This window comes from Capsicum annuum, chromosome 4, assembly GCF_002878395.1.
Source record: "Capsicum annuum cultivar UCD-10X-F1 chromosome 4, UCD10Xv1.1, whole genome shotgun sequence".
In the NCBI taxonomy this organism is placed as follows: Eukaryota; Viridiplantae; Streptophyta; class Magnoliopsida; order Solanales; family Solanaceae; genus Capsicum; species Capsicum annuum.
Window position 1 is genome coordinate 230,871,721 of NC_061114.1, and position 20,407 is coordinate 230,892,127.

At 34.5% G+C, this 20,407-nt stretch overlaps 1 protein-coding gene and 1 non-coding gene across 2 annotated transcripts; one reads left to right on the forward strand and one right to left on the reverse strand.

Annotated features, from left to right (window-relative positions):
* The first annotated feature begins 1,154 nt into the window (after positions 1–1,154).
* LOC107866780 (protein seele) lies at positions 1,155–6,414 on the forward strand. Its single transcript, XM_016712755.2, has 9 exons — positions 1,155–1,517; positions 2,509–2,535; positions 3,374–3,453; positions 4,576–4,648; positions 4,845–4,902; positions 5,519–5,570; positions 5,675–5,699; positions 5,817–5,908; positions 6,026–6,414. The coding sequence occupies exons 1-9, from the start codon at positions 1,404–1,406 to the stop codon at positions 6,078–6,080; spliced, it is 576 nt and encodes a 191-aa protein (XP_016568241.1). The 5' UTR covers positions 1,155–1,403; the 3' UTR covers positions 6,081–6,414.
* A 599-nt stretch (positions 6,415–7,013) lies between these two features.
* LOC107866779 lies at positions 7,014–20,365 on the reverse strand. The gene is made up of 7 exons (XR_007054799.1): positions 20,236–20,365; positions 19,300–19,687; positions 17,411–17,551; positions 15,630–17,294; positions 10,077–10,268; positions 8,182–9,761; positions 7,014–8,096 (listed from the first exon to the last, which is right to left on the reverse strand). It is a non-coding gene; the product is annotated as an uncharacterized LOC107866779 (transcript).
* Between the last annotated feature and the right edge of the window lie 42 nt (positions 20,366–20,407).

Consider the following 20,407-nt stretch of genomic DNA (forward strand, 5'->3'; position numbering starts at 1 on the left):
GTGATTAGAAATGACATTGAGCAGCTACAGCTTACCGAGGACATGACCCTGAATAAGAAATTGTGGAGGAGGCGGATTAGGGTAAAAGGTTAGCCTGAGTTTAAGATATTGTATCTTTTGGTGCGTTACTTGGAATATCTTGTTTATGGTTTTATTGAATATGTTAATTTGTATCTATCTTGTTCTTTTACTCTTCTTTATCTTTAGACTGTTTTATTTTGAGTCAGGGTTTATTGGAAACAACCTCTCTATTTAATATTTGAGGTAGTGGTATGAATTGCATACAGTTATCCTCTCCAGACCCTACCTGATGAAAATATACTAGGTATGTTGTTATTGTTGTAGAATTAATTAATTATTAAATGTGTAAGTGATAATGCATTCTCGCATTAATTATTAATAATTAAGGTTAAGCTGTCTAGTTTTAACTTAATAGTCGAAATGAACATGAAAATAAGTAATCGGGTGGTCAAAAGTTCTTCGATCTTTGCAACCCCCTCCCCCCCTCCCCCCAAAAAATAAATAAATTGACATTATATATTAGTGCATCAAAAAACTATATAGTTCAAATATATCATTAATATAATGTACAATCTAACTTTGAAAAAAAATTCTTTCGAATATGTCATTTAATAAAGAATAGAAATTTAACTAAATTATGAGTTATTTCGTCCAAGCATCTAAGAAAATATGTAATATCAACATGATCAAGCATGTTTAACCAAATACCTTCAGACATCGATTTTATCAGCGATGAAATAACAACTCATTTTTGAAACATGTCAATAGTATATACTTAGAGTCACATAAATCTTCATATTCTTCAATCCATTACTAATAGCATATTTAAAACTTTCTAATAACAATCTCCTCAACACTTGTGACTTTCGCAAGTCGCAACATATTGAAATAAAAATCCATAACCGTGAACCAATTTTCCAAAACTATCCAATGCCTCAAAATGAATACGCTACCATGTGATCAAGAGATCACGAGTACAAGTTGTATAAACAGTCTTATACATAATAAATTTTTTATAATTTAATGCTTTTCAAAACATCACCCATAATAAAAGCTTTAATTTAATGCATCAAATCGTCTTTGTAATTTTTCCTTATTAAAACAAAAAAAGGAAAAGAAAGATAGAGAGAAATGGGAAAGAACATGAAATAGACAACTTTTGATAATAATATAGATAGGTAGTCGTTTTATTTTCAACGGGTTCATCCGACGTGGTAACTCAAATAAACAAACTCAAACGTGGCGAATTCTGATTGGATAACGACACCTATGCCGGGCGATGACGTGTCTCTCCGTTCTCATTCAAATAGTTCGTTCTACATAGCGCTTCTGCAGATTCCGGCACCGGCAGAATTTTTCAGGAAGGAGGACAAATCGGTAAAATGGCGATTCAGCTACATAGGAGATCTATTTCAATTGTTGCAGTTGCTTTTTTATTTGTATTACCAGCTGCTTTTTGCATCGATGATAAATGTTCTGCTTGCTCCGCTATTGCTGTAAGTTTTTTAACATTCTCTTTGCTTATTTTAAGCTAATGTGGGTAGGTTTAGTGTGATTTATCTCATTTGTTTTAGAGAAGGTTTAAAATTTGGTTGAATACTAATGATTTTTAGGAATTTGATGGAGAGAATTTCGACTAGTTTGAGATTGAGAAGTAGTTGATTTTGCTGATGTATATGACTGTATGTCGTTAGGAAGATCATAGAAGAATAATAACATATACTGTGTGATTACACGAGTGGAGTCTGAGGAGGGTAGAGCATATCTACTGTAAAGAAGAAGTGATGAAAAAAATACTATAGAGAGCTATGTCGAGGCATTTTTGGAGAAAGAAAATGGCGAATTAAGGACAAACCGGTAAAATGGCGATTCAGCTGTATATGAGATGTTGTTGCTATTGCTTTGTTAGTTGTATTACCTGCTGCGTTTTGTATAGATGATAAATGTTCTTCTTGCTCCGCTATTGCTGTAAGTATTTTAACATTCTCTTTGCTTATCTTAAGCTAATGTGGATAGGTTTAGTGTGATTTATATTATTTGTGATGATTTAGTTTAGAGAATGTTTAGAATTTGGTTAAATGCAAATGATTTTAATGGGGAGGATTTGTGTCGTTGATTTCGACTAGTTTGAGATTGACAAGTAGCTCATTTATTGTTGTATGATGAGTGTAATCTCGCGAGCAGAGTCCAAGGAGTATAGAGTGTATGCAGACCTTATCAGGTTGAGAAAAAGTAGAATCAACAGGAGTGAAGGAGCCATGACAAATACTATCGAGACAATGTCAAGGCATTTTCGGAGAATGAAAAGAAATGTAGCTACAGCAAAATAATGCAACTCCACTTGTTAGGAAGACAATGACTATGATAAAGATCAAGTTTTTAAATTAGGAAAATGAGGGGGATGAGAAGTAATGTGAAGGCGAGAATTTATATATGCTTTACATGCACCTTATTTGGATCTGATTCATTTGTTTTTTTGATTTTCAGGAGGAGCTAGAGCATGGACTGTTGAAAGTAAGAAAATCATGTTGCTTCGTTGATCTTTCTCGCTTTTATTGTGTATTTACCTTGTACAAATTTGTCATAGCTCAACTATCTGGAAAATAAAGAGGAAGAAAAATAGATCTTTCTAACTATCTACCATGATTCTATTTGACTCTATATCTAATGGAGATCTTAGCTTCTTCTACCATGATTTAAAATTTTGTATCGAGTTATGACCTGAATTGAGAATTACATTTACTCCTAACAAGGAGATGGAAATGCCTCAAATTTTGCTAGTCAAGATTTGATGTTTTTTGGAAGACAGATGATATGTTGCTCTCCATTTTGAAATGTTTGAACTACTCCATCCTTGTATCACTAGCTTATATGTATGTATAAGCCTTTGATTTATACATGGTGAAGTGAAACTGGTTAAGTTGTGCCAAGTTCAAACTTGATTCACTTTTGAGACGAGAAGTTGTTAATAAAAATGTCACATGCACTGATATCCTCAATTTTTTGGCTACTGTGACCAATCATATAGTTTGGTTTTTGAAACTACAGTTTACTATAAGCAAGCTTCTACTAAAGATGGGAGAATCAAAATGCAGGGTTACCTACACAGCGAACTCATTGAGAAAGAGGCTATAGTTAATAGTGGTATCAATAGTTTTATAGAGTTTTTAATTTTAAGACTAAAAAATCAAAGTGCTAAAATAATTGATAACTAGGACAATACATGAGAAGTAAAAGATCTTCAGTTCAAGTTGTCTTTCATATTTTCACTTATTTAAAGTAGTATAGTTTCATGTTTCTTCTTTGAGATTTTCACTCACATTTCCCGGGCTAATATGTGTGTATTTTACAGGAAAAGCCAAGAAACCATTTAGACATGAGACATCGCCTGGATTCTAAAGGTCAGCGTGAAGGGAAACTTATTGATTACAGGTCAAATATTTGATAACCTTATTGATTGATGAGGTCTTTGCTTACATCAGTTCCCAATTGCTTTATTCTTTTTCTATTTGTTACAGCCTCTAAATCTATTACCTAGTTGCATTTAAGAACTGATCTAGGTCATAGTTCAAACTCATTTCTCTAGATCGTATGAACTTTCAGGTTAAATAATTAAAAAATATTGGGGTTTTTGACTTGACGAAGTCACGAAGCTATATTATAGATACATTCTTCCTGTTTGAACATGATTATAGATTTATCTGCTTTTGTGTAGTGACGTGGTTGCTGCTTTGGCTTTATTCACATCAGTGGCATATTTCTATAAAGGATTTCGTTATTTGTTCATACCATATCCACTCCTTCTAAGGGTAATCGTTTCCTAGAAAATGTACTTGCATAATGTTTATACCTTTGTTCCCCTTTCTATTTAGAAAGACTAGTATAGAAAATATTATCTAAATCTTGCTCTCAGTAGATGTTTGTTATTTTAACAAAAAGTTAGCATCACCATTGTTTTAAGAGAATAAACGTAACAGACGAGTGGTCTCAAGTTTCAACACAATCTTTGGATGTTTTCAGTAAGTAGTTAATATTATGAGTTCCAGAAATTAAGTGGGTTGGGCAGGATAGATAGTATGGTGCGGTACCAGCTTCGTCCTTAAGAACTACAGTCACGTTTTTTCCTTCTATTATATTCTAAAATCAAGTGCTAGCTCATGCATATCCTTCCTCTCTGTCCTTTGATTCAAATTAAAGGGTCTGACAGTCCCTTTCTTTTCACATTTGCTTCTCACTATTCTATATTATTCAACGTCATTGGTTTCTTTCCTACCCCACTTTGTGGGAATACACTGGGTATGTTGTTGTGGTTGTATTTGGTGTCTTTCCTCTTCTCTTTACCTCCGCTCCTTCTTCCTTTCTTGTCTCATTCCAAATACCTCCTGCCCCGGTGACTAGACTCCTTGTGCTGCTGGGAATAACCATTTGTGGAGTGCTGGAATCCCCTATTGCTGACGTGCAGTTGCACAATCTTTTTCTTCTGTTGTTGACATGCATATTAAAGTCTATATTCTATGATTTTAGTAACTTTTTTTAATTTATGTCTTCAAGCAGAGTCAGTGAGCTGAGAGTTGTTGAACTCTTAGACGGCCTCTGTGAAAAGATGCAAGATTATACACTGGAGAAGGTAGCCTTTCCTTGAAGTCTTGCTAATTATCTCCTTGCTATATGTTATTTTTTAACATAACGCTAGGAACTATATTAATACACATTTGAATCAAAGCTAAACTTTGGAACAAGTAAAACCTTTGTACATCTCACTGTTGCAATAACTAGAGTGAAATGTTTCTTTAATGCTAATGCTTTTCTCTTTTGCTTGCTAGGTGGATTCAAACACAAAAACTTGGATCAAAGTAGATGACTGGGACAATCTCAAGACTAGTATGTCTGCTTGGACACTCAACTTAGTCATTCTTTTTAGTATCTTCTTTTTCTAAAGTAATGATATAATTTATTCATTTTTCTAACGGTACTGCTAATGTTGTTAATATTGAGATTTGAAATATAAATTTCCTCAAAGGTCCACTACCTTGCTTTCTGTCAAACCCCTCAGCTAGGCCTTCATGACCTATCTGCTTCCAAAGTAATACTTTGGGATATCAAAAGTTGAGTTCTTTAAGGATATGACTGAGATAGACTTGATAAGGCGAACTGTTAGGTGAGCTTTGTGCCAAGAGCAAGCTAGTAGAGTTATGCCCATTGGACATGTACCTCACATATGTGGACAGAAATGAACACCTATTACAATGTCAGGAATTGAACCTTGATGTTAACAACATGTATAATTTGAGCGAGCGAGAGGAAGCTAGACCCTAACCATTTCTTATTTTTCAACCAGTACACGAATTCCCATTTAATGAGTGCACTGAGAACAGGGAACAGTTGTCATGGACACTAATTATGTGATTTTCTCAGTAGTCATATATGGTAATTATGGATTAAAGTTAAACAGATATCTTCAATATTAAGGTTTTGCCTTTTTTGCATTCCTCGATAGATAAGCAAGAAGCTCGAGCACATTCAAAAGCTATGTCATCCTTCTGTGGAAGGTAAGAGAGAAACCGCTTACACCTCATACCACAGTGAAATTTCTATTTCAGTTCTGATTCTACTCTAAACATAACACACTTTAACAATGTGTTTATGCCGACAGGTTACTCGAGCAAACTGAAGATGAGGTAAGATTATTTTCCTACTACAATGTCATTTATTCACTGTTGTAAGCCACTGTATCCTCCATACCAAACTAGTGATGACTATTGCCTATAACACTAACGTTGTCCCAAAATTAACAGTTAGCAGAACTGATAAAGAAAGGATCTGTCAAAGTTGGAGATGTAACCAAGGTATTATGTGAAGATCTAAGCAAGTATTGCAACGGGACAAGGTAACTAGTTTTGGCTATAGTACATGTGTTCCCATAACTACTCCGTCATGTTATGTGTTAGAAATCTTCTAAGCATTTCACATAGACAGTGATTAATAACTGTCTACATTTGTGCAGCGGTTCCAATAAGGCAGTACATGAAGAGGACGAAGATACAGACCGAGAACTTTGACTTGATCAATTGTTTTATATCCTGACTGGTTGATAGGGTAAAGAAAGAAGATTGTCCCTCTCTTAAACCAGGAAAGCAGATTATTTCGATAGAAGTAGAAGCAGTTTTTTACGTGTCCTATGTCATCTTCTGCTATCTTTACGTAATACAACATGCATGTTCTTCCCTCCTTTTTGTTGGACCATGTATCAGGCATCACAAGTTGTACTCGAGGTTAACTAATTTTATCGATGAACAACATCTATATTATCGTCCTTTTTGTTGGACCATGTATCAGGAATCGCAAGTTGTTCTCGAGGTTAACTAATTTTATCGATGGACAATATTTATATTATGGTTTGTGTCATTATTTGCTGATGTACTTGCTGTTTTAGCTGAATTTTGAATTGGAAAATGATGATGTTCAAGTCCATTCAGAAAGTTGACATCCAACTGATTAATTATTCCACATTTTACCATTTCATAAAACACCAGAATAAGCGAGTTCACTGGGCCAGAAATGCAATGCATAGGCACCGTGTGTAATGTATGTGGTCAAATAAACAAATCTCAGCTAACCCAACAGTTCATAATAGAGGTAAGCAAATTGTTGTGCGAGTGACAAGACCATATTTGTTAGATTCTGACTCCTAGTTTTACTAACAAATAAATGCATATTTTAAATATCCTAAAGGACAATGTCATAGGCACGCCTCAAACGGGGTGGAGCCACCTTAATTCTAGGGGTCCATCCGCACCCCTTCAACGAAAAATTATATTATTTTTATACTACTTTTACATGATTAAAAATACTGAATCCTCTTCGATTAGTTCAAATTCTGAATCCGCCACTGGCTTATTTTGGTAATAATGTTTACATTTTCTATTGTTCCTAATGTTTTCCAACACTAATGACACTAAATATTCTTATACTAAAGAAAATTAACAGATGTAAGTCAAAAAGTTCAAAAACATACATGCTATTTTTCATTAGGATTATGCATATTTCATTAGGATTATGCCTTTTACAAAAACTCTTATACATCAAATCAAATCAAACAATGTATAAGAAATAATACATGCATAACTAATAAAAACATAATTAAAACAAGTATTACTAATACACTATATTACACATTGTTCTTATACACACTACCGAACGACCCCATTGCTCTTATATACTCTACCAAACGACCCCTAAGAGAACTTAACTTGATTTATAATCCCAATAGACTATTATGTATTCAAAAATGAATATTACATATCAAACATTGACACAAACTGAATTTACAAATTTTCGTGTTGCTGATGAACTTATTTCATGCTTTTTTTTTGTGCCATATGCGCAACAAGCGTATTGTGTTACCGAGTAGAAGCAGTGACATTAAGCCACACCATACAACAATTCCAATTTCAATGATGTGACCAAGTTGTTCACTGTCCTTCTTAGGCGTGAGGATGTAAATTGATATTCCATAAGTGAGTGCTCCTGAGGTAACTGTCAACCACATGATAACCATCAAACCCCACATGAAAAGCCTACGCCCGAAGGGCAATCCACTTATCAGCAGCAAGATTGTGCTGATAGAAGATACAAAGGCAATGGTGTTGGCCCGAAAAAAAGTATCGATACGATCTGGCATGGTTATAAGCCATTACTGCTTCCCCTGCTTTATGTGAGGTTCCATTTTCTTGCCAAACACCTCCTGGAGGGTTCACTCCAGCTTGGAATGCCATGGTTGCAGTTAGTGAGGCAACCACCATTATTGTCTCGCGCTTCTTGGATAGCCAGTCACCTTGTGATGGTGGATTTTTCGACTGATCTTCTCCTAAATATGCCGGTGATGAAGATACACACCAGTCTTTGGGAATAATATCCTTTGCCCTTATGCCTCCAGCTTCTCTAAGACACTCTCCAATGGATAAATCCATCATAATATCCCTACAACTCTCTGCTAAAATATCTAATGTTGTATTTCCATAAGCATCCATTTCATTCACACCAATTTGATTGGTCTTTAGCAAGTACTTGACAGTCTGCAAATATTGGTAAGTAGTTAGTTTACTACTATAAGAAGATGGAATCAAGTCTAATTTTATTTCTAAAGGAGCAAAGACATACCTCAGTTTGCTTATCAGCAACAGCCAAATGAAGAATATTGCGGCCATCACAATCCTTTGTATTCAAGAACTCATGGTCCCATTTAATAGCCATTAGCATTAATCCTTTGTATACTAGTTGCTGATAGTTTTGTGCTTGTTGGATTGAGTCGAGTCATCGTTGGAAAAGTCTTCCACCAAATTTTAGACTAGTTTAAATGATAGTACTATTCAAGTTGCTTTGAACTAATTCTATATTTTAATGGACAAGAAATTTAATTAAAAGAATTAGTATTTTATAAGATAAGAAGCAAGAAAATTGTATTGTAACAACCACAGATTTGATTGAAAATAATCTTTTCTACTAGTGCGACGCTAGCTCGAAAACGGACTGATTTATATATCTGGATAACAAGATATGAGTTGTTCTGAATTTTCTTTAGCTCTGTAAAATCAATGAAAGTTGACTGGATCCAATAAACTATTTGCAAGTCAATGTTCCAAATTTAAATTGAAGTACTGTGATGCAAGAAGAAGAGATAAGTTAATATACTCCTTTATTAACTTCTTGACTAATGACAGCAGAAAGAAGAGATAAGAGTGTGTTTTGTCTATAACAAAATGTAAAGCACGAGCATGTATCTACGCTAATTAGCATTCCACCAATAACTCGTATGTAACCTATCTCCTCCTTACCACAATCATAAACAATATTATCATACCAACAATCACAAGAGCCCGATTGTCACAATAATATATAATATATACACACACCACCTCCTACTACTCTCATCTCGACACAAAATGAGTTTTTGCAATACCAATTTAGAGACTTGCGACTCTTAGATAGACGCTACACCCATAGTAATAAGAATTCCAATAACTCAAATAGATAGCTCTTTTATGGCCACATCCAACGAACTTGAAACATGAAAGCGAGACAAAGCAATAATCCAGCAAGCAGTGGAAGGACGATAAACAAGTTGCTTTAAAAATAGTTCTTGAATCTGTACATCACGAGAAATGCAGCTGGAGCAACATATTCCAATATACATGCTATTAAAAATTAAGAGCAGCTAAGTGAGTGAAACATTGCAATGAGGAAACAGCCACAGCCATGTGTCCCCGAGTGTGTGAAGCTGTGTACTGGTATGCCATCCATTTCCCAGAATCTTATGATGAGTTGCTTTCCAGTATACTTCCTAGAAGATCACACATGTTGCACTTGAGGGTTTCACTTAGCAGTTATATTAAACATCATTCTGGATCATTATGCAGCATGAGTTCTTTCCTGCCCATTGTAACAGCACATTGGCTGCTCATAACATCCCAAAGACCATCACATCCCATGATTAGGAAACTCATATCCTCGGTCAACAATGTTTCCTGCAACTCCGGCTCGGCACTCAAGGGGTAAGCAGAACCTTTCAGGTCACACGCCATAGATAGTTATAACTCCATTCAAGTCTTTCAAGTATCCGTCAAATATAACTCCCCCAAGTCTTTCTATTCAATATCTTTCAGATGTGCTGCTGCTTGGTTTGTGCTCCTTAGACAACTCAATGGCTCTACCTCGTTTCTCCAGCACAGCACGACAATCCCCTGCATTAGCAACGATCATGGTTGTGCAAAGCAAATCATATCACACGACAAAACTATTCACTAAATCTTGTTTGAATAGAAACGTAAGGAAACTAGTCATAAGAAGTTAATGTGGAACCAGGGAAATTCAGCTTATTAAGGTAGGCATGTTACCATCTGCATTGATATCCTTGTTTTTTTCCTTAAGCAAGTACATTACACAGCTCTAGGAATGTAAAAGATACATCAGCAGGCACTATATCTTAGGGATCAACTTCTCAGTAAGAGGCGCAAAATTATTCAGAGAAGCAACATAGAAACAACAGAATTACTAACCTTCCACACCTTAGTGCTGTGGTGCCAGAGGACAAGTCAACAGAACTATCATCGGCAGCTTTCAAAAAAAGCAATCCTAGATGACTTCTCTAAGCACCAGGGAAAACAAGACTCCTCATCAATCATGAATATGAGGATGTTATTGTTCCTCAAAGATACTGCTGCATCTGTAACCCCATGGCCATCAAATACCTGCTAACAGAGTAACCATTAAACAACATCACTAACGTAAAAGGACCAACGGCACAGCTTGATCAAGAAAAGAAAAAGAGTGCAGGAGGCACATCACTTGTGGTACAATCCATGAGAAAGCAATCAACGACATATCAATCCCAAAATTAGTTGGGATCAGCAAAACATTAAAAGCAAAGTAGGACTTGGGGGATCTTTTTAAAGAAAAGAATAAATGGAGCTGACAAGTTGCTATAACCAGTAAAATTTGTGGGTCTCTGAATATTTGCAATTAGGACTTAGGGATCTTGGTTCATTTACTAGTTATGTAGATATTATAAGGCAACTGGTTGTTTATCCAGTGCATGGTATTATTATATTTTCAAAAAGAATGTTATAGGAATTATTATGTGGCAAATAATTAATACTATATGGATACGAATAATAATACTCCCTCCATTCCAAAATAAATGAATTGTTGGGTATGGCACACGCCTTAAGAAAAATCTTTTAGAACATACATTGTAATTTACTTTCCACTATTACCCTTTTCATTATTCTTAAATTACTCTCCTAAAAAATGTGAAGTACTTAAGAACCTCATTAAATGAAAGGGTAAAACTGAAAGAAATTTATTTTGGAACGGAGGGAGTACTATTCTGGGCCAGGGATTAGCTACTCTAAAGATTTATTTTATGAGATACTCTAACAAACATTACTAAGTCGTACATGTAAGTATACCATTACAAAACAAAAAAATGTATATGTATATAAGCATGCAGAGAATATTTTTTCTTAAGCAGCGAACTGTACATCTATATCTATACATATATTACTTTAAAAGCGTGAAGTTCCATAGAAATGTTCATTAAACTTTTTGCCCTCGGTAAAAAGGCCAATAGACAAAATTGTCACTTACTATTTTCTTCAATTTATTATTTAATTATCTTTTTTATAAGGTATATTTAATTATCTTTATCATATTGACTCCTAAAATATATTGTAGAACCGTTAAAATTAAGGACTCCAAAAAATATTATAATAAGAAAACATATGGTAAGAGGTATACCTCTATAATTGGGAGTTATATGTGTGAATAAATTAAAGACTCCTAAAATTTATGAAAAAAACCCTGAAAATAAATATTTTTTTTCTCACCGCTTCATTTAAAAGGTTAAGAGCAGAAGTACATAAAAGGAAGAAAATTAAAAGCTGAACATAAAAAATAAATTAGAAGAGTATATGGAAGGAATAAAATTAAAACCTGAACATAAAGACAAGATCAGAAGTAAATGAAAGGAAGACAACTAAAAGTTGAGCATAAAGAACAAAATTAAAAAGTACACAAAAGGAAGAAAACTAAAAGCTGAACATAAAAACAAAATTAAGGAATTTCTTTCTCACGGCTTGGTATGAACAGGAAAACGCAGAAGTGCACAAAAGGAAGAAAATTAAGAGCTGAACATAAAGAACAAAATAAGGAGTTTCTTTAGCAGAGCTTGGTTTGAACGAAAAAAGCGGAGGTACATAAAAGGAAGAAAATTAAAGGACCAACATAAAGAAAAAATTTAAGGAAATTTTTTCACAAAGCTGGTTTGACCAGAAAAAGACAAAAGTACATAAAAGGAAGAAAATTAAAGGCCCAACTTAAAGAACAATATTAAGGAAATTTTTATCGATTCCAAAATGAATAATGCCATTGTGATGTTTAGTGGCAAAACTATCATGTTGTTGCTCTAATCAGATGACTTTTAGTTTTCTTGTATCACAAATTTTAGGTTGTCAGCTTTTCCTTTACCATAATCATTTAGGGTATTGCGAATTTGTTCCAAGTAGTTGTATTACATTATTATGCTCATATATAATATAATTCATTTTTCCTTTATCTTATTGTTTAGTGTGTGTTCTTGTGTAGCGTTACCAACTTTGACTTTTGATATCAGTGGCAAAATTTTATTAAATGCTTTAATTTTGCTCCTCAATTGTTAATGTAATGACACATTATCATTTCCTCTTTGAGTACAGTTTTTATCTTGAAAGAGTTATGTTACTTTTGTAAGGTTCTGTACTGAGTGATATAATGTAACGTTATTCGCCTTTTTTACTCTATATTAATAGATTTCACACAAGACAAAATAGTCATTTGATTTTTCCTAATAAGGAATAATCATTAATTATTTCCTACTATTTAGGAACTCAAAATCAACTAAATTTTCATATTCAATTATTCCTTAATTGAACACAACTAGATTCATTAGTATTCATCATCAGAGAAATATTAGTACCAACCCAAATTCAATTCACATCGTCAAGCCTCATCCAATACAAAGGTTAAAATATGGCGGACCAGAACAGGGAATTTGATGTGAATGAGGATATTGATCTGAACAAGGCGTATGATCTGATCGAGAAAATAGATTCATTGGAGCGCGAAAACCATTTGTTGAAGATGAAAGTTGAAGAGTTAGAAGCGACTCACAGAGTTGAATTAGAAGCGAAAGAAAGGGGAATTGAGCACCAAAAGAAGATGCTTGAGGAACTAGACAGCCACTGGAAAAGCAAGAAGGATTTGCAAAGTATGACGAAGGACGAATTGGCAGAGAATGGGGTAAATGAATTGCTAAGGAAAATTGACATGTTAGAAGCGACTCGCAGAATTGAATTAGAAGCGAAGGAAGGGGAAATAAGCGGCCTAAAGCGGCAACTTGAGGAACAAGAAAGCCGGTGGAAAAGCCAGAAGGATTTCACTGAATGGCGAAGAATGAGTTGGCGGAAAGGCATGGACATTAAAGGATTGAGAACTAAAATCTCCGAGTTGGAGAACAAATTGGAGATTCAGGACAAAGTGATTTCTCAAATGCGCATTAAGGAGAACGAACAAGCTGGTGGGTCTTCAGGTGTAAACATAGATCAGTAATGTGCTTGCGTATTTGTTATTATTACTCCTACATGGGTGAGAATTGTTTTTTCTTTAGAGAGCATTTTTGTTGAACTCAAATTATTGAATAGATATGTAATTGCGTTTTTATTGAACTTCAATTATTGAATAAATATGAATTTTCATTTTAAAAAAAAACACAACAAACCAGATACTTCAGGTATCTAAAATCCTACCAGTTTCTTGCTACTCTAAATTAACTGTATAAATTTAAAACTTCTATCTGCAAGTTTAAGATCCCATGGGCATTCCTAATATCATAAGGCTGTCAACCTAAAATTAAGCCTATATATTTTTAAGTAAGGAGTGAAAGACACTGCATATATAATTCTACAATGAATAAAATCTCTTGATTTCGACTCCGTACGCTTACCCTCCCCAGACCCCACTTTGTGGGAATATACTGGGTATGCTGTTGATGTTGTTGTAATGAACTCTGTTGATATCTTGATATAAAGGTACAAGGTCTCTTAGCGAAATTTCTTTCGTCTTTATTCTCCTTCCAAAATAGAGTTTATATTGTACCATAGTCATTTAATAAATTTCTTAATATTTAGGACTCTGAAATCAACTAAAAGTTTATCTAATAAATCTTTCTTATTTGGACTAGTAGGAAATCCTTATATTTATTAAAACAAGAAAATCAGTTAACATTTACCTTGTTTACCTTGAATACAAACAATACAATTGTGAATACACATTATAAAAGGGAAACTGTTTTGTAATTTGATCACTATTAAACTTGTGTTACGTAATATCTTTTAATGATCAAAACCACATACATTTTAATTTCTAGCACATCATTAAAACATTTAAACTCTTATTTAGGACTTTTATAAGTGTGAGATACAAATAAACACAATTAGAAATTTAGTGTATCACTGCAACAAAAAGTGCAAGCACATTTTTTATCTTAATTATAACATTTACATTGTAATTCTCTTTCAAATCTTTAAGATTTTTAAATGATGTCGGATGAGTTTGCACTCCACAAGACTGGATTCTCCATCAGGATTTAGAAACTAAACATTACACTACCAATGTGAAGACCTTGGATTTAACCAGGTTTTAGCAACTAAACAATACTCTAACAAAAGAACATGGATTTTAACCTATGTACACTATAAGTATAATTTAAACTTGTAGGATGTTGCTTCATCTTATTACCTGCAACACCCCAACTTACGATAAGGAGTTCCACATCGGCAAAACACAGGAGGGATGTTGGGTATATAAGTAAGCAAGTCTTCCTCCCTAGTGACGCGATTTAAAGCCGTGCAGGCCTGGGCCCAGAGCGGACAATATCACCAGTGGGCGGGCATCTAAGTTGCTCGGACTCTCCAAAAACGTTGCCGCACCCACGTCGGATCCTTCAAAAATACACTATTTTTGGAGGATCAGACACGCACCCGTAGACATTTTTGAAGAGTCCGAGCAACTTAGGCGGGCATAAGGGGGTCTCTTGGGCCTTCGTGGTTCGGGATGCCCGTCGCGGCCAGGGCCCCGGATCGGGTCGTGGCAATAATGGTATCAGAGCTGCTCTTGTGTCAGCCCTGTTGATGTGGGCCAGAGTTCAAACTGAGTTTAGGCAAATCCCGATAAAGCGGGACAAACCTCAGTCCTGAGTCTAGGCAAATCTCATTCGGTGGGGAAAACTCAGCGAGGACGTTGAGTCCATAAGGGGATGTATGTAACACCCCAACTTAGGATAAGGAGTCCCTCATCGACAAAACACAGGAGGGATGTTGGATATATAAGTAAGCAAGCCTTACTCCCCAGTGACGAGTTTTAAAGCTGTGCGGACCTGGGCCCAGAGTGGACAATATCACTAGTGGGCGAACATAAAGGGGTCTCTCTGGCCTTCGTAGTTCGGGATGCCCGTCGCGGCCAAGGCCTCGGCTCGGGTCGTGACATTACCTTTTTTTTTTTTGGAGAAGGTAACAGTAGCATGTTACCTCTAAAGATACAATAAACGTTGGGGATTTACGTGTGAGGCACGTGCACTAAACTAGTTTTGCGAACCATGCAGAGATTGTTTTTCCTTATACGAAGTCCACCCAAGCACTAAATTACATATGCCGGAGGCAATCCAACCACACAGCCTCTAATGTTACCTACATAAATGTAGGGCATACTAAAATGCCTTTCACTTTTAAAAGTCTAACCACACACTAACTTTAAACTAGAAAAACAACATTTATTCAATTCCACGCAGGTTGGGGTTGAGAAGCTATATCAGAGTTATTGACCACGACACTCCATTTAAGTTCATCTCATACCAATATTATACATAATAGAATAAAACTTGAAGAGTACTAGAAATTCTTGAAATCGACAAATAATTTCTACTTTGAACTAAATTGTATCATAAAAATCAAGCACAACATAGAATAAAAATAGCAACAACTAATATGTTGAGACAAGACCACACAATTTCCACTTACTATATCAGTGTTGTGTTGCAGACTTCACTGAATACCCTACAACAGAAAGATCAATCCATTAGTGGCTTTATCTCTTGTCTGCTTTAGTTTGTTATTGAACCCTCCAGTAATCCATCTTTTACAGCAGATCTACCCTCCACCCCTACTGGATTATAGCAAATGGTGGTGAAAAATGTAGTCATGCATTCCAAAGCATTAAGTCCCGAGAGCCTCAAACAAAAAGAAGGAAAAAGATATGCAGTATACTTGAAAAGATTAAGCCTTTAGCAGTTCCACAAACAAAAGCTTTAACTTTTAGTAAATTAACCAATTTTTCAACTCTCCACAGTCTAGAAATGCATGCAAAGATTCAAGAATCAAAATAAAGCCGCTTTTTGACATAGAATAGAATTGCCCAAGACCACAATAAAATACCACCAAAACACGCAAAAAGTAGTACTTCTTTTCACCAAGACCACAATCAAATACCATGATGATGTATACTCATGGTTAAAAGCTCTTACTATTTATACCTCCTCTTGCTTATACCAGACATACAAATGATTGTTTCCTATCACTTAATGCTGTCCAAAATTTACAGTTGGCAGAGTTGATAACGAAAGATCAATCTGTCAATGTCAGCAACATATTGTATATGTGAAGATCTCAGTAACTATTTCAATGGGACAAGGTAACTAATTTTAATTAGCAATAGCTCATGTTCTTCAATATTAATATAATATTAACTACTCCGAGTTGGGCGTATAAGGTCGTTATGAACTACAGGTCCTTATGAATTATATATATCGCTGGAAGCAATCATATTATGTATTGATAATCTTCTTAACATTTCATGAATGGACTGACTAATGCATTCCACATATGTGCAGTAGTTCCAACAAGAGTAGGCAATGAAAGTGAAGATGCAGATCGAGAACTTAGACCTAGTCAATCTTTTTGTTTTCCTGCTAGTTTTTATCATTAAAAATTGGTGCTTGCTTAAGCATTATAGCAAATGGCAAAGCATCTGAACTATGAACGAAAACAGCTGGTAGCTTAGCTTATTAGCAATTTAGAAGTTATAGCATGCAGATAAGGTCATCAAATTCTACACAAACACGTGATCAGCAAAGTTGTGTTCTTTTACATTAATATGATATTTGACTGACCCAATCTTCACAGTGGTTTTATGAACAAACAATTCAACTCATTTTTGAAGTAACACAATAGAGGAGCCAGACATGCAAATTCGTGAAGATGTCAAAAGGACGGCAAGCAAAACTTAAAGCAGGTAAAGCAAATAGATTGCAGGACAACAGACTAGACATATAGTACCTGATTCAAGGAACAAACGCATTGAAATATCTTAAATACGCAGAACAAGTAAGAAGAGCAACTAATGCAAGTGCTCTTTCACCCAATATAGATAATTTACTACTGGCTCTAATTGTAACTAAAGAGAGTATTGTTGCTTATGCAATTATATGCAATTGTACATTCAGCAACGGCTCAGAGTTTGTGCTTACAATGGGGAACAATAAAATTCCCATTGGAGGCTTTATAGACCTCAGCTTGAAATAGCTCTTCACCTTCGTTGTTCTCAATTGAAAATGTAATGTAGTAAGTAAGCTTTTCAGCTCCACCTGCATTTACCTTAAAAATAGACTTAATAGGGCGGTGCACTCCCTGCAATCAACAATAGCCAATAATGAAGATCAGAAGGGGATCAAGATACAAGACACAAGATACATATATACATATAGAAAGAGAGAGAAAGTGAGAGTGAGAAAGAGCATAAATACATCAGGGCCAAAGAACTTTTGGATTGCCACGGCAGCCATGCCCTCTATCATACTATAAAGGGCAGGACATTTTTTGGACACTAGAATTGGCAAGATGCCGTTACTCATGCACTCCTCGGGGCATTCATCAAATTTGAATCCCTATCAAAAAAAAAATGAGAATGCATCAGTAGATCCTAAAATTGTCTCAGATTGTATAAATTTTTGACAGCTATGAGAAAAATGATTTTTTAGACCTTTACAAACTTCTTAAAATTTAATGTCTTTACATACCAAACGTCTTCATTTTTATACATAACATTTATTTTTACACAGAAGAGATCTACATTTTTACACGTAAAATATCTTCAATTTTATGCAAAAGAAATCTTCATTTCTACGCAGAACAGCTATTCATGTTTTTTACACAGAAGATATCAAACTTTCTCCATTTTTTTCACACGGAAGATATCAGTCTTCATCTATTTTTTTCATAGGGAAGATATCAATCTTCATCCAGTTCATTAACAAAGAAGATAAAAATCTCCATCCATTTCATTAACAAAGAATATATCAATCTTCATACTTTTTTTTAACACTATAGATATCAATCTTCTTTCATTTTTTCTACACAGAAGACACCGATATTCATTTCTACGCATAAAAGACCAATCATCATTCTTATACATAACAAATCGATCTTCATTTACACATACGATATCTAACAAGTTCATTTACCCTTTTAATTAATCCTAACACCACAACAAATCTCATTTCCTCCTAATCCTATATCCGATTCAAATTCCTTAGAAAACATCACACATATACTCCTTCCTATATTTTCTAATACATCAATATTCATTTCTATGCATAAAAGACCAATCTTCACTTACACTTAACAAATCGATCTTCATTTACACATACGAGAATCTAACAAGTTCATTTTCCTTTTTAATCAATCCTAATACTGCAACAAACCTCATTTCCTCCTAATCCTATATCCGATTCAAATTCCTTAGAAAAAATCACACATATACTCTTTCCTATGTTTTCTAATACATCGATATTCATTTCTACGCATACCAATCTTCATTATTACACTTAGCAAAACTATCTTCATTTACACATACAATAATCTAACAAGTTCATTATCCTTTTTAATCAATCCTAATACCGCAACAAACCTCATTTTCTCCTAATCCTATATCCGATTCAAATTCCTTAGAAAACATCACACATATATTCATTTCTACGCATAAAAAACCAAACTTCATTCTTACACAGCAAAACGATCTTCATTTACACATACGAGAATCTAACAAGTTCATTTCCCTTTTAATCAATCCTAATACCGCAACAAATCTCATTTCCTCCAAATCCTATATCCGATTCAAATTCCTTAGAAAAAATCACACATATACTCTTTCCTATGTTTTCTAATACATCGATATTCATTTCTACACATACCAATCTTCATTCTTACACTTAGCAAAACGATCTTCATTTACACATACAAGAATCTAACAAGTTCATTTCCCTTTTAATCAATCCCAATACCGCAATAAATCTCATTTCCTCCTAATCCGATATCCAATTCAAATTACTTCGAAAACATCACACATATGCTCCTTCCTATATTTTCTAATAAATCGATATTCATTTCTACGCATACCAATCTTCATTCTTACACATAGCAAAACGATCTTCATGTACACATACGAGAATCTAACAAGTTCATTTTCCCTTTTAATCAATGATAATACCGCAACAAACCTCATTTCCTCCTAATCCTATATCCGATTCAAATTCCTTAACAAACACCACACACATACTCCTTCCTACATTTTCTAACACACAAAACCTTATTTTATATAAAAAAACACACAGAAATTGAAAACAAAAAAAAGTACCAGAGGTTTGTCCGGCAGCGTATCGTGCATCTGATAAAAAGGGCTGTCATCTCCCTTTACCACTTTCTTCAAATCCTCCTCTGTCAGCTCAAACAGACCGTCTTCATCGCGAATTCTGGCCATTTCTACTTCCGACGACGCAAAAAGCAACGAATTACAAAAGATTCCGGTAGGGTTCCGACAATCAAAAGGGCGATTTTGCTGCTGATAGAAAAGTTAGGGTTTTTTTACTTCAAGTATATAGTGAGTGACAGTAGAGCGGCTGGTAAGTAGAGTAGCTGATGCTGCCACGTGGTTGACATGCGTGCTGGCAGCGTATTTTCGGGTTTTCAGATTTACATGCATTAAGGGTATTGTAGTTTATTGCTTTAATGCTTGTACGTTTCACCTAAAAAGGAAAAGGAAAAACACTCTTTTAGAAAAATATTTAGAAAAAAAGTAAAACGAACTAGAAAATTAATTCTACTTAATTGCAAAGGTATCCTAATTTGACTATTATATAAATGATGAATTTAGCTTTAGAACAACAATAAATTTAGTATTTTAGGAAAATTAATTATAGATGAACAATAAATTTAGTATTTTAGGAAAATTTTCAACTCAATTGTGTTTGCGATTCTTATCTGCGTTAAATTAATTATATTGAGTGTGATCGTATAAATAACAAGGTGTATGATGAATTAAGATACAATGAATTGCAAAAATTAAAATCTAAACAAGACGAACATGATTTTCATTTTTTTTCTTTGTGACGATAATTTTCGAGTCGAAACAAATGTCTAATTCTGTTTAAAAATGAGCCAAAATCATATAAAGATGAACTTTTTATATCATTAGAGTAAGTTAATAGGAGTATATTATATGCAAGAAGTTATTTGTGATTTATTTAAGGTTACCAAATGTAATTCTATTGAGTAAATTTGCATTTTAACTTACAGGCTAAAGAATGTAGTAAATTATCTTGTTGGTTCATTTTAGCATACACTAGATATCTTGAAGTAACTGGTGAAGTTATTGCCATGTGACCAGTACGTCCCGGGTTCAAGCCTTGGAAACAATCTCTGGCAGAAATGCAAGGTAAGGGTGCGTACAATACACCCTTGTGGTG

What these genes read in the sequence shown, in the direction of transcription:
- LOC107866780 (XM_016712755.2), top strand. Translation starts at nt 1,404, where the DNA reads ATGGCGATTCAGCTACATAGGAGATCTATTTCAATTGTTGCAGTTGCT. An exon ending in GGGAAACTTATTGATTACAG is followed by an intron (nt 3,454 to 4,575) that starts GTCAAATATTTG and finishes GTCTTCAAGCAG; the next exon opens with AGTCAGTGAGCTGAGAGTTG. An exon ending in AAGATTATACACTGGAGAAG is followed by an intron (nt 4,649 to 4,844) that starts GTAGCCTTTCCT and finishes TTTGCTTGCTAG; the next exon opens with GTGGATTCAAACACAAAAAC.